Raw genomic sequence first — 13450 nt, forward strand, 5'->3', positions numbered from 1 at the left:
GTCTTCTCCCTTCAGCGAGCAGCCACATAACAAAACACACTCAGTCACATTGTTCCCTTTCACGGCATCACTCCTGGCACTCGATGAGACGCCGTCCTCCACCCGCCGAGCACCACCCAACGCCACCGATCCCCCTCCCTCGCTGGCTCTCCTTCGCTGTACTTTTCTCCCCCCCCCCCCACCCCCGCCCCCCCCGGGCGAGTGTTTGATGTGCACGGAGCCGCAGTGCCCCGGGCGCTGATTGAGCGATTCACGGCGTTGTCAAGAGGAGGCGCCGACGCCGTCGTCTCGCTCTTGAAGGTCAGCAGGCAGCCGGTCCTGCCGCCGCCGCCGCCACCGGTGCGGCCGCACATGGGGCATGAGGGGCGTGGCCACCGGCAATGACATCGCCACAGCCGGCGCCGGACTGTACCACTGGGCTCGGGGAAGGGTGACGCTGGAGTGGGTTATTTTATTGTTTTTGTAGTATTGTTTTTACGGTGACATACGGTGTAATCTGCCTGCAATCCCTCCTTTTTAGTTTTTTTTTTTTTTTTTTACTGATTACAACAAACCCCAGAGGAAAACAGACTCGATTCCCCTGACTGACTACAGCCTCTGATTATTTTCTCAGTATTGATTCTCCGTTGCTGTATTCCCTTTGTTTTGGGTTCAGGGGAAAAGCGATTCTGTGTTGGAACCCGCCTCTGAAGTATGCGGAGCGCGTTTTCCCGTCGGTCGCGGCGAGGCATCGGTGTGCCCTCTTAAACAAGAGGCTGTAATTATGAGGAAAGATATTGGCGCGAGGGCTGGGCGGGTGGGCTGCGTTCATCGAGTGCTCTGTGTGGCGCCGGGCTTTTAAAAAGGCCTTGTCAGAAACATGAGTGTGTGCGGGAGCGGTTGAGTAAATTTAAAATTTAATTAAATTTGATTGTTTTAATCACTTAGAATTCAGAGGCAGGTCAAAACTTTCAATCACAAACGGGCCCTAATGGCCTTCTCGTTTGAAGCACCACTTGATGTTTTTTTTTTTAACACCTTTTTTATGCACTAGATGATCAGCATTGTTAAATATCCATTGTTTCGTCTCCTTCGTGTAGCTCAACATTTCGATTTGGGAAAAATGTCTCCCCGATCTCTTCTATTGGCCCTGCTCTGTATTTTTATAATCCCTTGTATTGTTCAATCATCGTTTTCCAATTCGGAGTGCTGATATTTTTTATATTAAAAACCTATTTGTGTATATTATGCTAACCGCTACACTCTTGGCTACCGCTACACCATTTGTGTTATGCTACAGCTACACTATTGTGTGGCACGGGCCACATTGCGTACTGGGAGTGCGTGTCTTTGTGTTGGTGGGCTGGGGGGGGGTTCATGAGGAGGATGAAGGGGTTCAGTGGGGCGGTTAAGCTGGCTGTTTGCACCGCAATGGCGGTGGGAGGCTGCGGCTCAGCGCGGCGTCTAGCGTTGGCCGATGACTCGTCCTGGAGCTTTGTTGTTCTGTCCGCTCCACCTGCAACGAGGGCCAGAGGTCATCTTGTTTCTGAGCTCAAACATCACCGGACGCACGCCGTGTTTGCATTTAATATATTGTCCATTAACAAAGACCTGCGATTACGCCGCCTGCACCCCTGTTCTACCCCCCCCCCCCCCCCCCCCCCCAAAAAAAAGCTTTTACATCTTAAGTGGTACCAAAGCCATAATTGGGCATGCTTTGAGAGGCAGTGTCAGCGTATTGGACATCAGTGATCCGGGTGAGTTCTGTTAAATTTCCACCCCACAGCGAACCCCTACCCCCCCATGTGCTGGTAACCTCCCAGCCCTAGCAGGGTCACCTGGATCACTAGCTTTTCTCCAAATGGACATTTCGCCTGGCAGGTGCATTATACCCTTTATTTTCAGATTGTCTATCCGCTGCTAATGCCTGGCAGGTTGATTGCTCTGGCTGCCTGGCTGGGACGTGGCTGACGAGAGCGTCCGGGACTCGCTGAAAGACAGTGATTACTGTTTTCCTTTAAGCCTGATTGAGGCCCTTGAAAGGAAAGATTTTAACCTTCCCCCGTTGGCATGGCCGCATATAGCTGTACATCCCAACAGCTCGTGTCATCAACGCAATTCTGTAAACTCATCAGCGTAAACCACTGTGCGGTTACTCACCCCCCACCCCCCCCAACCCCTACCCCTACCCCCAAAAACTCCATCCCAGAGGGTGGAGTAGTAGAGAAAAAAAAATCACTTTATGGTTAAAGTGACGGATGACATTATCATTTAGATTATCTGGGTGAAAGAGAGTGCTTGAATGCGCGGGTCGTCTCTGTCCCCATAAATTAACCATAACGCTCTCCCCACCACCGCCGACAAAACCGTATTTTCCCGTTTATTCGATTCAGTTTTTTCGCCTTTCTCCAACTCGATATGTCGAAATATCCTATAAGGCTATTTATAGCCCCCCCCCGTCCCCCCCCCCCCCCGGTCTGTAAAGCGTATTATTCTGAGCTTTCAGCCATGGATGCAGTTAGCCAGCTGGCCGGGCGCACAAGCTGTATTTTCTGGTGGATTCTCTGAGGCTGAATAGCGGCCGGCCGGACCCCCCGGGCGGACGGTAATTGCAGGGGCCTGCTTGTTGTTCGTGGGGAAGCTTGTCTTGGGGGCGGCCAGGCAGAAAGCCTCAGTACCATCCTGGTAACACCTCCTAGGAGCGCTAAGACAATCACACACACACACACACACACACACACACACACACACACACACACACACACACACACACACACACACACACACACACACACACACACAGCCGTTAATACACACACACACACATTCTCACACACGCGCGTTCTCACCATACACAGATTCACGCAGATGTATACACATACAAACACATGTATACACACACACACACACACACACACACACACACACACACACACACACACACACACACACACACACACACACACAGCCATCTGCTGGGAAATGCGCTGCCACCTTGCAGTCAGCTGGACGGGCCGACCCGGGGATGGGCTGGCGTGGGGGGGGTGGGCGGGGGGGTGTGTTGGTGCAGGTGTTCCTCAGCATCCCCTCTGCCCCCATTTGCCCTCTTGGCCTGGATCCCTCGATCGGGGGGCAACTTGTTATTGGGACACGCAGGAGATGGCTACACTGACAACCTGCACTGTCTGAATGCTGAATGGCAGGGCGCTCATTAAGGGAGTAAAGAGAGAGGGGGTGGGTGGTGGTGGTGGTGGTGGGGCGGTGGTGTGAGTCTCTGTAACTAGTAGCCACCCGCTGTTTCGTCCCCAATGACAAACCCAGTCGGCTATAGAGGAGCGGATTCTTTCTGAAAGCCAACATTGTGTTGAAAAATCCAAACAAATGCTAAGGCAGAGATAGAAGAATGAGCCCACAGCCGTAATCGCCAGGTGAGGGAAGAAGACGACGAGGCAGAGAAGAATGGCTTTCAGCGCCGTTTGAATGACTCAAAGAAGTGAAACATCTATACAGTCCGGTCCACACAAGAGTATCGACCGTTAAATCGACCCGACACAGAAAGCGATCACAGCCTTTTTTTTTGTGCGATTTTTACTCTTCCCGTTATTTAGGATTTACTCTACTAAAATGGATCCGTCGATTCTATCAGAAATTATGTTTTTTTAGTTTCCTTGCGGAGGCTTGTCTGGAGGCAAGTTTCCTGCTCGTGATTTAAGTTGGTTAAGTGCTGTGCCCACGTCAAAACGGAGCCTGTTCGGAAATGTGGTGCTGCATTCTCGAGAACCGCTCAGCCAAACGAAAACCGCTCAGCCAAACAAGTTCCCACTTCACACCGCACTTCCTAAGACCCTCAGCATTACACACTCCAAGCGTGAAGTATATCCGATGAATGGGTCTAGAGATATGCAAAGGACCTTCATACATGCATACAAACACACACACACAGATTCCTCACTTTATAGGTCGAGTAACAGGTCTCTCATTTACGTTCTAGCTGAGGAAGAGGAAGAGGAAGAAGTGGCCCCGGCCCAACCTGCACTTGAGACCCAGACTGAGAAGGTCGACCAGCAGGAGGAAGATGAAGGTACAACGCCGCTCGCGCTCCCTCAAAAACATTCCCTTGCATGTGTTGATCATTTGTCGGGTCTGTCTGTGACTGACCGCCCCCCCCCCCCCCCCCCCCCCCCCAGCTCTAACCCACGAGCTGACAGAGGAGGAGAAGCTGCAGATCCTCCACTCGGAGGAGTTCATGACCTTCTTCGACCACAGCACGCGCATCGTGGAGCGTGCGCTGTCGGAGCACGTGGACGTGTTCTTCGACTACAGCGGCCGCGCCCTGGAGGAGAAGGAGGGGTAAGGGCCGGAGGGGTTCAGCAGGCAGAGGGTTGGGCTCCTGGGCCGCAGGTGCCGGGTTCGATACCCCCGATGTCTGCGGCCTACCTGTAGGCCTCCTTGGTCACAAGATGCTTCCCCTCTGTGTCTGAATCACTACACAAGTCCCCTTTGGATCCAAACCTCTTAAAGCTACATCTGTATTTAATTAACCCTTTAATATTCGTTAAAGGGTTACGCCACCTTCAAGTTTCGGTCAAGGTTCTAGAACCATTTTAAACAGTGTTTCGTACGAGAAAGTGTGAGGTCAAATATTTTCCAAACCGACGTCACAAGAGCCAATAGAAAATAACTACTCTGGAAAAGCTTTTTTTAGTGGGAGAATCAGACATCTTGTTCCCCCCCCCCCCAATTAACACATTTAAGTATAACTTTTTGGGGATTCTGTAATTTTCAATAATGTTTAGTGTTTTCCTCCCCCTCTCAGGGAGATCCAGGCTGGAGCGAAGCTGTCCCTGAACCGGCAGTTCATGGACGAACGCTGGTCCAAACACCGCGTGGTCACCTGTCTGGACTGGTCCTCTCAGGTAGGTGTACACACTCACACACACACACACACACACACACACACACACACACACACACACACACACACACACACACCCCAACAGCTCTCTGATTGGCCGTCGGGGCAGTTATTCTTTATGATTACACGGCCCCGGGATCCGACGTGATTGGCTCTCGGCCCCCTGGTCTCCGGGGGACGCTCAGTTATGTCACACATAACTTGTCACTTAGTCGACGGGCGTAATGATCAGTTTCCTCCTGCGTCTGTGTTCATTTAACGCGGCGGCCCGCCAACCGCTTGTGACAGTGATGGAACACCGGGTGCCCGGCGTGCGGGCCGCCCACAGGCCTTCCCACGCAGGCCGTACCGGGCAGTGAACGGTACGCCCCGGTGCTGGGAGGGCCAGCAGAGGTTAGCGCTAGTTTACATCTGGCGGGTTGTGTTTTTTTTATTTATAGAGTGTCCTGACTCCAGGGCCTTACCCCTGCCCTCACTCCTGCCGCTGCTGCTTTATGTACACACACGCACGCAAGCGTGTGTGTAGAGACACTCACGCACGCACGCACACACACAGAGAGACACACAGAGACACACACACACATACAGAGACACACACACAGAGACACACACACACGGGGGGCTTCGTTTTAATGAGGTTGTACCACCGCCGTCTGAAACCCTTAGCCCCCCCTGATGCCTCCACAAGCCCTCCTAAAGAACTGTACTCCTTGTGGCTCCTAGTGACGTTATTACGGAGCAAACGCCGATGGGATTTAAGCAAATGTTTTGGGAGCGGATCACTCCGTAGGGTCTGACGGATCATTAATCTCCAGGTGGAAGTAGAAAGGGGGTGGTGGGCTTATTCTCGGTCCGGCAGAGAGGGCAGCCCAGGCCCTACACAAGGAGACACAGCCTGGGGGGGGGTGTGAGTGTGTGCACATCCACATCACATTTGTGTGTGTGTGTGTGTGTGTGTGTGTGTGTGTGTGTGTGTGTGTGTGTGTGTGTGTGTGTGTGTGTGTGTGTGTGTGTGTGTGTGTGTGTGTGTGTGTGTGTGTGTGTGTGTGTGTGTGTCCAGTACCCGGAGCTGCTGCTGGCGTCGTACAACAACAACGAGGAGGCTCCCCACGAGCCGGACGGCGTGGCGCTGGTGTGGAACATGAAGTACAAGAAGAACACGCCCGAGTACGTGTTCCACTGCCAGGTGGGTTCCCCTGCGCCTCTCTGTTCTCCCCTCTGCCCTGCGCTCTCTCCTCCGTGTTCTCTGTTCTCTTTGTTCTCTCCTCACCTCTGTCTCCTCGCTGTTCTCTCCTCTCCTGTCTGTTGCCTTCCCTCCTGCCACTAGGGGGCGACCTCCAGAGACCAACGTGCAGTGTCTCCATCACCCCCCCCCCATAACCCTCCATCTCCTCTCCCTCCTCCCTTAGTCACCTCCCCTGCCCTCCCTTCTCCTGGAGACATTCTCCATGAGGTCACCAGCCTGGCATCCACTTGTGCGGAGTGTCTTTTGCCTCATCCGACCAACAAGTGCTTGTTGAGCACACGGGCATGTCGGGAATGACGCATAACAAATGTTTTCGGAAGTGTCACGTCCACAATAAACTTGATGTTTGTGCGCCATTAAAACATGGTTCTGTGGCATCCCAGTGGCTCACCGGGTAGAGAGTGTGCCATTTAGGCACAGTCCTGATCGCAGCGACTCGGATTAGATTCCTGCCCCACGTTGTCCTTTGCTGCACGTCCTCCCCTCTAGCTCCCATACCTTCCTGTCAATCTCACTCTATCATAAAGCATAACAATGCAAAAAATAATAACAATAACTACATGGTTCTAGCTCTGTTTGGTATCGTGTTACCAATAGGAACAGAGAATAGCGATTCCGTGTGTTTGAGCTTTAGCCACTGGTGGAAGACCCTGAGAGGGGAGGTGCAGGAGGGGGTGTAGGGGTGGTGCAGGAGGTGGTGCTGGCTGCGGGGCAGGGACTAGCGTGCCGCGATCTCAAGAAGGCTTCAGTAGGATGGATGTGGCAGCACCAGACCGGTTATCATGCGCTGCAGACAAGGGGTCTGTGTTCAGCCAGCAGAGGAGGGGTGGGGCGGGGCGGGGGGCAGCGGCCCTCGCTGGTCGGCCTTGTTATGTGGGCTGCCCCGGGGGGCTGGGGGGGTACACCAGGACGCGTTGAGTAAAACCACATGTCGGCGCCTCGCAGAGCGGATGTGGACGTGGGGAACAGAATGAAAAATAACAAAAAAGTCCCCAAAAGTGTGATGGCATTTTCCTCACTGAGAGTCCTATAACTGTATAACAGAGTCCTATAACAGAGTCCTATAACAGTATAACAGAGTCCCCTAACACTATCCTATAACTGTAGAACATAAACAACATAAACTATAAAAATAACAACTGTGTCCTATAACATCCCATAACTAATTGTTTTCGGGGAGAGACTGGACTGCTGTGGTTCGGAAGAATGACTTGTGGTTGGGAATGCTAAATTACCCAGGACATTGATTCATTGATTCATGGGGGGGCTGCTGGAGCTACTGGCTGCATGCTGGGAACCAGCTTCTCAGGTGGCCCACACTGAGCCATGAGTCATGGAATAAAAACACCACCACCTCCTCCACCCCCACCACCACCACCACCACCACCTCCTTCCCCCCACCTCCACCCCCCCCCCCCCACCATCACCACCACCACCCTTATTCCCACCACCCTCCCCCCCACCACCACCACCACCGCTAGATCATTATAACAGAACGAAAACCAATGGGCCGATCCATTCACAGAGCGACGGCGTTTCGTTCTGATGCAGCATTGTGTCTCGCTGCTCATTCTACAGCCGCACCGCGCGTTGCATATGAATCAGAGCAGCATAGCGCCGGTGATATCAGACCAGTGTTCCGTGTCGGTGTCGTAATGGTGGGGTTCCGGCCCGCCGCATCCCGCACGGTGGCCTGATCTGTTTCGACAGGTCTGCACTCACTGTGTGTTTTTCTGTATTTTGTGTTCATGTGTTTCTGTACTGTGTCCCAGTCTGCAGTGATGTCCGCGGCGTACGCCAAGTTCCACCCCAACGTGGTGGTGGGCGGGACCTACTCGGGGCAGATCGTTCTCTGGGACAACAGGAGCAACAAGAGGACCCCCGTGCAGCGGACCCCGCTGTCAGCGGCCGCACACACGGTATGGTCACACACATACACACACACAGACACGCATGCCGGGTACGGTGACACACACACACAAACGGTAGGGTGACACACACGGTACGGTGACACACACGGTACGGTGACACACACGGTACGGTGACACACCGTGATGGTGACACACACACACACACACACACACGTATGGTGTGGTGACACACAGATGCTGCAATGGTTTGTCTTCAGACCATGTTAAAGACAATTTTCTTTCTCTCTCCCCTCTCTCTCTCCTTATTCCCCCTCCCTCCCTCTCTCTCTCCCTCTCCCCCCACAGCACCCAGTGTACTGTGTGAACGTGGTGGGCACTCAGAACGCCCACAACTTGATCAGCATCTCCACGGACGGAAAGATGTGTTCCTGGAGTCTGGACATGCTCTCGCAGCCACAGGTAACAGCGCCATGAGCACCTAGTCTCCCTCATCTACTCCGCCCATGTGCTTTCAGCGCTCAGAATGGATTCTCGATCCCAATTGCGACCTATTAGCTCTGTAACGATTTCATGATAAAAATGAGAATGTTGACGTTGATTGCAGTGTGCAAAAGTGTGAACAGGAAGCGCCCTGTGGTGCACATCTTGCTGAACCTCAGTTGGCTACACGGCCATGTTTGTTATGCACTAGACGGCTCTGTGCTGTTAGCTCGAACGCATGAAGGTCGGCGATAATGCGCCCCCCCCCATTCCATCTTTCCACCTCTGACCGTTAACGAACGCAGCACAGCACCGCACGTGGTTGTGATGTTCTCTGCCTGTGTCGTCAATGAGCTATTCACGTGATGGTATCGAATCGGCGCATAGACTTGCGTACTCACCAATATCCGACACTGCACGGCGGACTTTGCGATACTTGGTATCGCTATCGGAACAACCGGCCGTGCGGGCCGCCTACACTCTGGACGATGCGTTCCCGAATGCGTCGTGATGCATAGCCGCTGTGTTTGTCGCTGCGTACGTTTGCCAGTGAGGCCGTCGTCCTGTCCTCAACGCATCTCTCTCCCCCCTGGTCTCCAGGACAGCATGGAGCTGGTGTTCAAGCAGTCCAAGGCGGTGGCCGTCACCTCCATGTCCTTCCCCCTCGCCGACGTCAACAACTTTGTGGTGGGCAGCGAGGACGGCTCCGTCTACATGTCGTGCCGTCATGGAAGGTGGGTTCAGCTGACCCCCCCCCCCCCCCCCCCCCCCCCGCCCTTACCCACTCTTTCCCTCCCTAACCACCCCCCACCCCATCCCCCTTGTCACCCCTCACCTAGGAGAGTCTCCCCTGCACTGAGGGGCGGGGGGGGGGGGGGGTGGTGTATGTGCTGTATAAACACAGCCCACCAACTTCCTGATGTAAAGCAAACTCCACACTTGATGGGCAGCGTGTGGAGGTGAGCCTTCCTGTGTTGCCTCTGGACCTGTGGGTTGTGTTTGGAGAGGCCGGGCAGCACAAACACACCCCCACACCGGCAGGGCCTACACGTCGTGGTTCCTCCCCCTGTCTGTTCCCCACCCTGTGTTCATTCTAGGATTGTTGGATGACTTGGTTTACAGTCGTTTGTCCTGAAACAAGCCGAGGATCGAGCTGTTTGTGCCACAAAGCTCTCGTTGAATTTGCACCAGGGCTGGGTCTCCCATATGGGAGGAAGGGGGGGGAGAGAGAGAGGAATAGAGGGGGGGAGAGGGAGGGAGGGAGAGCCCTTATCGTCCTGTAGTCGTAGTAGTATTCCTGGAGGCTGTAAACGGGGGTTAGTCACCAGGTTTTTATTTTTTTTCCCACCCATCAGAGTCTCGTCTGTAATTGGGAGCGGGATGATGGCTTTCCACCTCATTTCCAGAGCTATGATACTCTCATCCCAGTTAATAATGCATAAGCATCACTCATGCTGAGTATTTACCCCTCTGCGTAATTATCGAAGCGTGCCGCCGCTCCGGCTCCCAAACGTGCTGCAGAGCGACTGGCTCACAACATCCTGGAGACTCTCTTGCCATACCAGTTAAAAACGATTACCGTGAATACATTAACAGACAGGTACCTCCTCTCTCCTCTCATCTCCACTCCTCTCCTCTCCTTTCTCCTCTTATCCCCCTCCTCTCCTCTCCTCTCGTCCCCTCTTCTCTCTTTTCCTCTTCCCCTCTCCTCTCCTCCTCCTTTCCTCTTTCCCTCTCCTTTTACCCTCTCCTCTCCCCCCTTCCCTCTCCTCCCCTCGCCCCCCATCTGCTAATGCGGTGATACGCGGCTAAGTGACATCATTCAAATATGTGGCTGATCTGTAATAGATTGTGTTGGCGGTTGCTCTCCCTCGCACCCTTCACCACAACGTCGACTCGGTCCTCCTCTGGCTGAGGGTGCTACAGCTCAGTCCATGCCCCGAGGCTGACGAGCGTCGCAGTGTTACCGTCGGCAACAGGACACACAGTGAGTAGACGTTAAGAGAACTCACCGGTGTCTCCTCTCTCCCCGTGTGTGGCGAGCAGCAAGGCGGGCATCAGCGAGATGCTGGAGGGCCACCAGGGGCCCATCACGGGGATCCACTGCCACACGGCCGCGGGGCCCCTGGACTTCTCCCACCTCTTCGTCACCTCCTCCTTCGACTGGACCGTCAAGCTGTGGAGCACCAAGGTACCGCCTTTTCCCATGATGCAGCTTGTCTTTCGGTGGTTTCTCAGAAATGGATGAACGCCTAACACACTCTTTAGGCACACACACATACACACACACACACAGAGGGACCACGGGGGGGCCTTGCTGCCCGACCTCAGTGGTTTCTCAGAGATAGAAATAGAACGTCTAACTCCTTTTTTAATTTCTCTCCCTGGATCTGCAGAGTAACCGGCCACTGTACTCGTTCGAGGACAACTCTGACTACGTGTACGACGTCATGTGGTCGCCCACCCACCCGGCGCTGTTCGCCTGCGTGGACGGCGTCGGACACCTGGACCTGTGGAACCTCAACAGCGACACGGAGGTACGGCCGTACTGCATTTACATTCACATTCAGGGCGTTTAGCAGACGCTTTTATCCAAAGTGCCTCACATTAGTTCATTTGTACAATATTTCGCTGTCGGTACAGTAAGGATGTTTATTAGAACCAAGTGCCAGAATTAGTGTCCCAACGGTAGTAGCCTTATGACCCACGTCTACATCAGCAAATGATTTGTTTCAAAGTGGCCCACACTCAATTCAGACGCACGTCATTAAAGTGCAGGTAGGGCGGCATCCGGCTCAAAGACGACTGTAGGATCGCAAAGGATGTATGCTGTGGGTACCAGGCATCGAACCCGCTACCTTTCAGTCCCCTCCCCCGGCCCCTGCCTGTTTCCCCAGCAGGAGTCGTTCTCCCTAGATGATCAGAAGGGAAGGGAATAGAGTGTTACGTTCCCTGTAATCTAGTCCAGCGCCCCCACAGTTAGGCGTGAGGTGTACTGTCCCAGTCCAGCGGTCCTGACCCCGCGTTGTTTCAGGTCCCGACGGCCAGCTGCACGGTGGAGGGCAGCCCGGCACTGAACCGGGTGCGGTGGAACCACACCGGCCGGGAGATCGCCGTGGGCGACTCGGACGGGCAGGTCCTGGTCTACGACGTGGGAGAGGTGAGCGTCGCTCTACGCTATTTCTCACGTTCAGCGTTGATTGCGGGCGAACACTCGAAAATCAGGCTTGTTTGTTCCTCGCTGTTTTAAGTTTGGCGCGTTTGGCAGGCGACTGTTTTAACGACAAAGTACGTAAAAGGAGCAGCCAAGGGCTCATCGTGACCCCTGCTCAGACTAACTCACAGTCCTGGGACTATGAGGCCCGGGAGTCATGCCTCTTGTTGTGACCAATCTCCCCCGCCCCCCCTTCCCCCAACAGCAACTGGCGGTCCCCCGGAGCGACGAGTGGACCCGCTTCGTCCGCACGCTGGCGGAGATCAACGAAAACCGGGAAGACACAGAGGAGCTCGCTGCCCAGAGGCTGTCGGCGTGATGCGGTCGCCAAGGAAACGCCACTGACGGACACACGGACACACACACACACACACACACACATAGACCACGGGGGGACTCGCTGCCCGACCACCAGCCCCGCCCTGGATGAGGGGAAATGTAAAGGCCTGCAGACACAGCACACCACCAGGGAAAGACGTATCTTATAGCTGCAGCGCTTTGCGGGTGCAGAAAAAGTCCTAAAAGAAAAAGGGCGAAAAAATATAATACGGATAGAAAGTTTTTCTTTTTTTTTTCTTTGTAGAAATATTTTTGCCTTCTTGATTGGCTGGTGATTCAGCTTCAGTCTTCCGTTTGAATCCAATGAGCAGCCAGGCTGGCGGTCACATGACGCCAACACACTTCTCATTTTGTAAAACCACATGCCTTAATGGTCAACTTTACAATCAAAAGTGAGGTCCCATCCATGAAAAGCATCAGTCTGGGTTTAGCAGTTCTCTCTCAGGCTCATCTACTGCTCTGGCATCCTCTGCTCTTGTCTGAATGTTCTGTTCATGGAACAAACTTGTCATTGATTAGTTTTTCTAGCGTATCCGTAGTTGGCTACCAAGAATGTAAACATCTCAACCGTCGCCGGTGTTCATATTTTTCTAGATTGCTTTAACTTCTCTCAGATGATCTAAATATATGCTTGAAAATGAAATTCAAAGAAGTTTCCATTGATCCGAATGTCTTTTTTCTGCTTGTAAAATCGAGTGTGGATGCCCAGTTTGTCGCTGCAGACAGTTGTAATTAAGTACAAAAGAAGAGGACAATACTGGAACGGTTCGGTGGCTCATTTTGAGACGGTTCCTGAATTAAAGTCTCACTCAAGTCCTTTTTTTAGTATAGCCAAAAAAAACACCTTGTGTCAAATCTCTCCACATGTGCTTTTCAAACGCAGCGGAAACTGAGCAATTTGAATGATTTATTTCAACAGAATACAATAAATGTTTAAAATATCTCCAAGGGAGGCTGGAGCCGTGATTCCACAATACTTTGAAAACATCTGTACATCCTCTCCTCTCCAAGGCACTGAGTTCATAACACGCTTTCATCACACGTGCACAGCAAAGCTTCACACACAAACACACACACACTTCCCTTCCACAGACCCGTCCAATATGTACAACTGAATTGTGGGACTGCTGAGACATCCATCGTTAGCAGGGTTCAAGAGGTGGACAGCTGGTCTGAAGTGCAGGTAAATAAAGGTGATAAAGGCGCTCTATCCTGGGAGGCACGAGCCAGGGCGATCAGGGGACGAGGAGCTGACCGGAGACACGTCTACAGGGCCTGGGTCTCTGTGGGCTCCGCCAGAGTGACTGCCACCGCGTCAGAGGACCTGAACTTGGGAAGCTGCAGGCCAAACTTCCTCTCCACGCCGGCGAAGGTGGACGCCGCCAGGCTGTAGCCCCCAAGGTGGT

At 53.3% G+C, this 13450-nt stretch overlaps 1 protein-coding gene across 1 annotated transcript; it reads left to right on the forward strand.

Moving 5' to 3' along the window:
• Positions 1-3717: 3717 nt before the first annotated feature.
• Positions 3718-12987, forward strand: LOC311377527 (dynein, cytoplasmic 1, intermediate chain 2a-like). Its single transcript, XM_084491394.1, has 11 exons — positions 3718-4060; positions 4167-4329; positions 4796-4895; positions 5955-6080; positions 7913-8059; positions 8357-8470; positions 9092-9225; positions 10538-10682; positions 10888-11028; positions 11526-11651; positions 11911-12987. The coding sequence occupies exons 1-11, from the start codon at positions 3862-3864 to the stop codon at positions 12022-12024; spliced, it is 1509 nt and encodes a 502-aa protein (XP_084347520.1). The 5' UTR covers positions 3718-3861; the 3' UTR covers positions 12025-12987.
• The last annotated feature ends 463 nt before the right edge of the window (positions 12988-13450 follow it).

This window comes from Micromesistius poutassou, assembly GCF_964030765.1.
Source record: "Micromesistius poutassou genome assembly, contig: SCAFFOLD_1320, whole genome shotgun sequence".
Lineage (NCBI taxonomy): Eukaryota > Metazoa > Chordata > Actinopteri > Gadiformes > Gadidae > Micromesistius > Micromesistius poutassou.

What these genes read in the sequence shown, in the direction of transcription:
- LOC311377527 (XM_084491394.1), top strand. Translation starts at nt 3,862, where the DNA reads ATGAATGGGTCTAGAGATATGCAAAGGACCTTCATACATGCATACAAA. An exon ending in CCAGCAGGAGGAAGATGAAG is followed by an intron (nt 4,061 to 4,166) that starts GTACAACGCCGC and finishes CCCCCCCCCCAG; the next exon opens with CTCTAACCCACGAGCTGACA. An exon ending in GTCTGGACTGGTCCTCTCAG is followed by an intron (nt 4,896 to 5,954) that starts GTAGGTGTACAC and finishes GTGTGTGTCCAG; the next exon opens with TACCCGGAGCTGCTGCTGGC.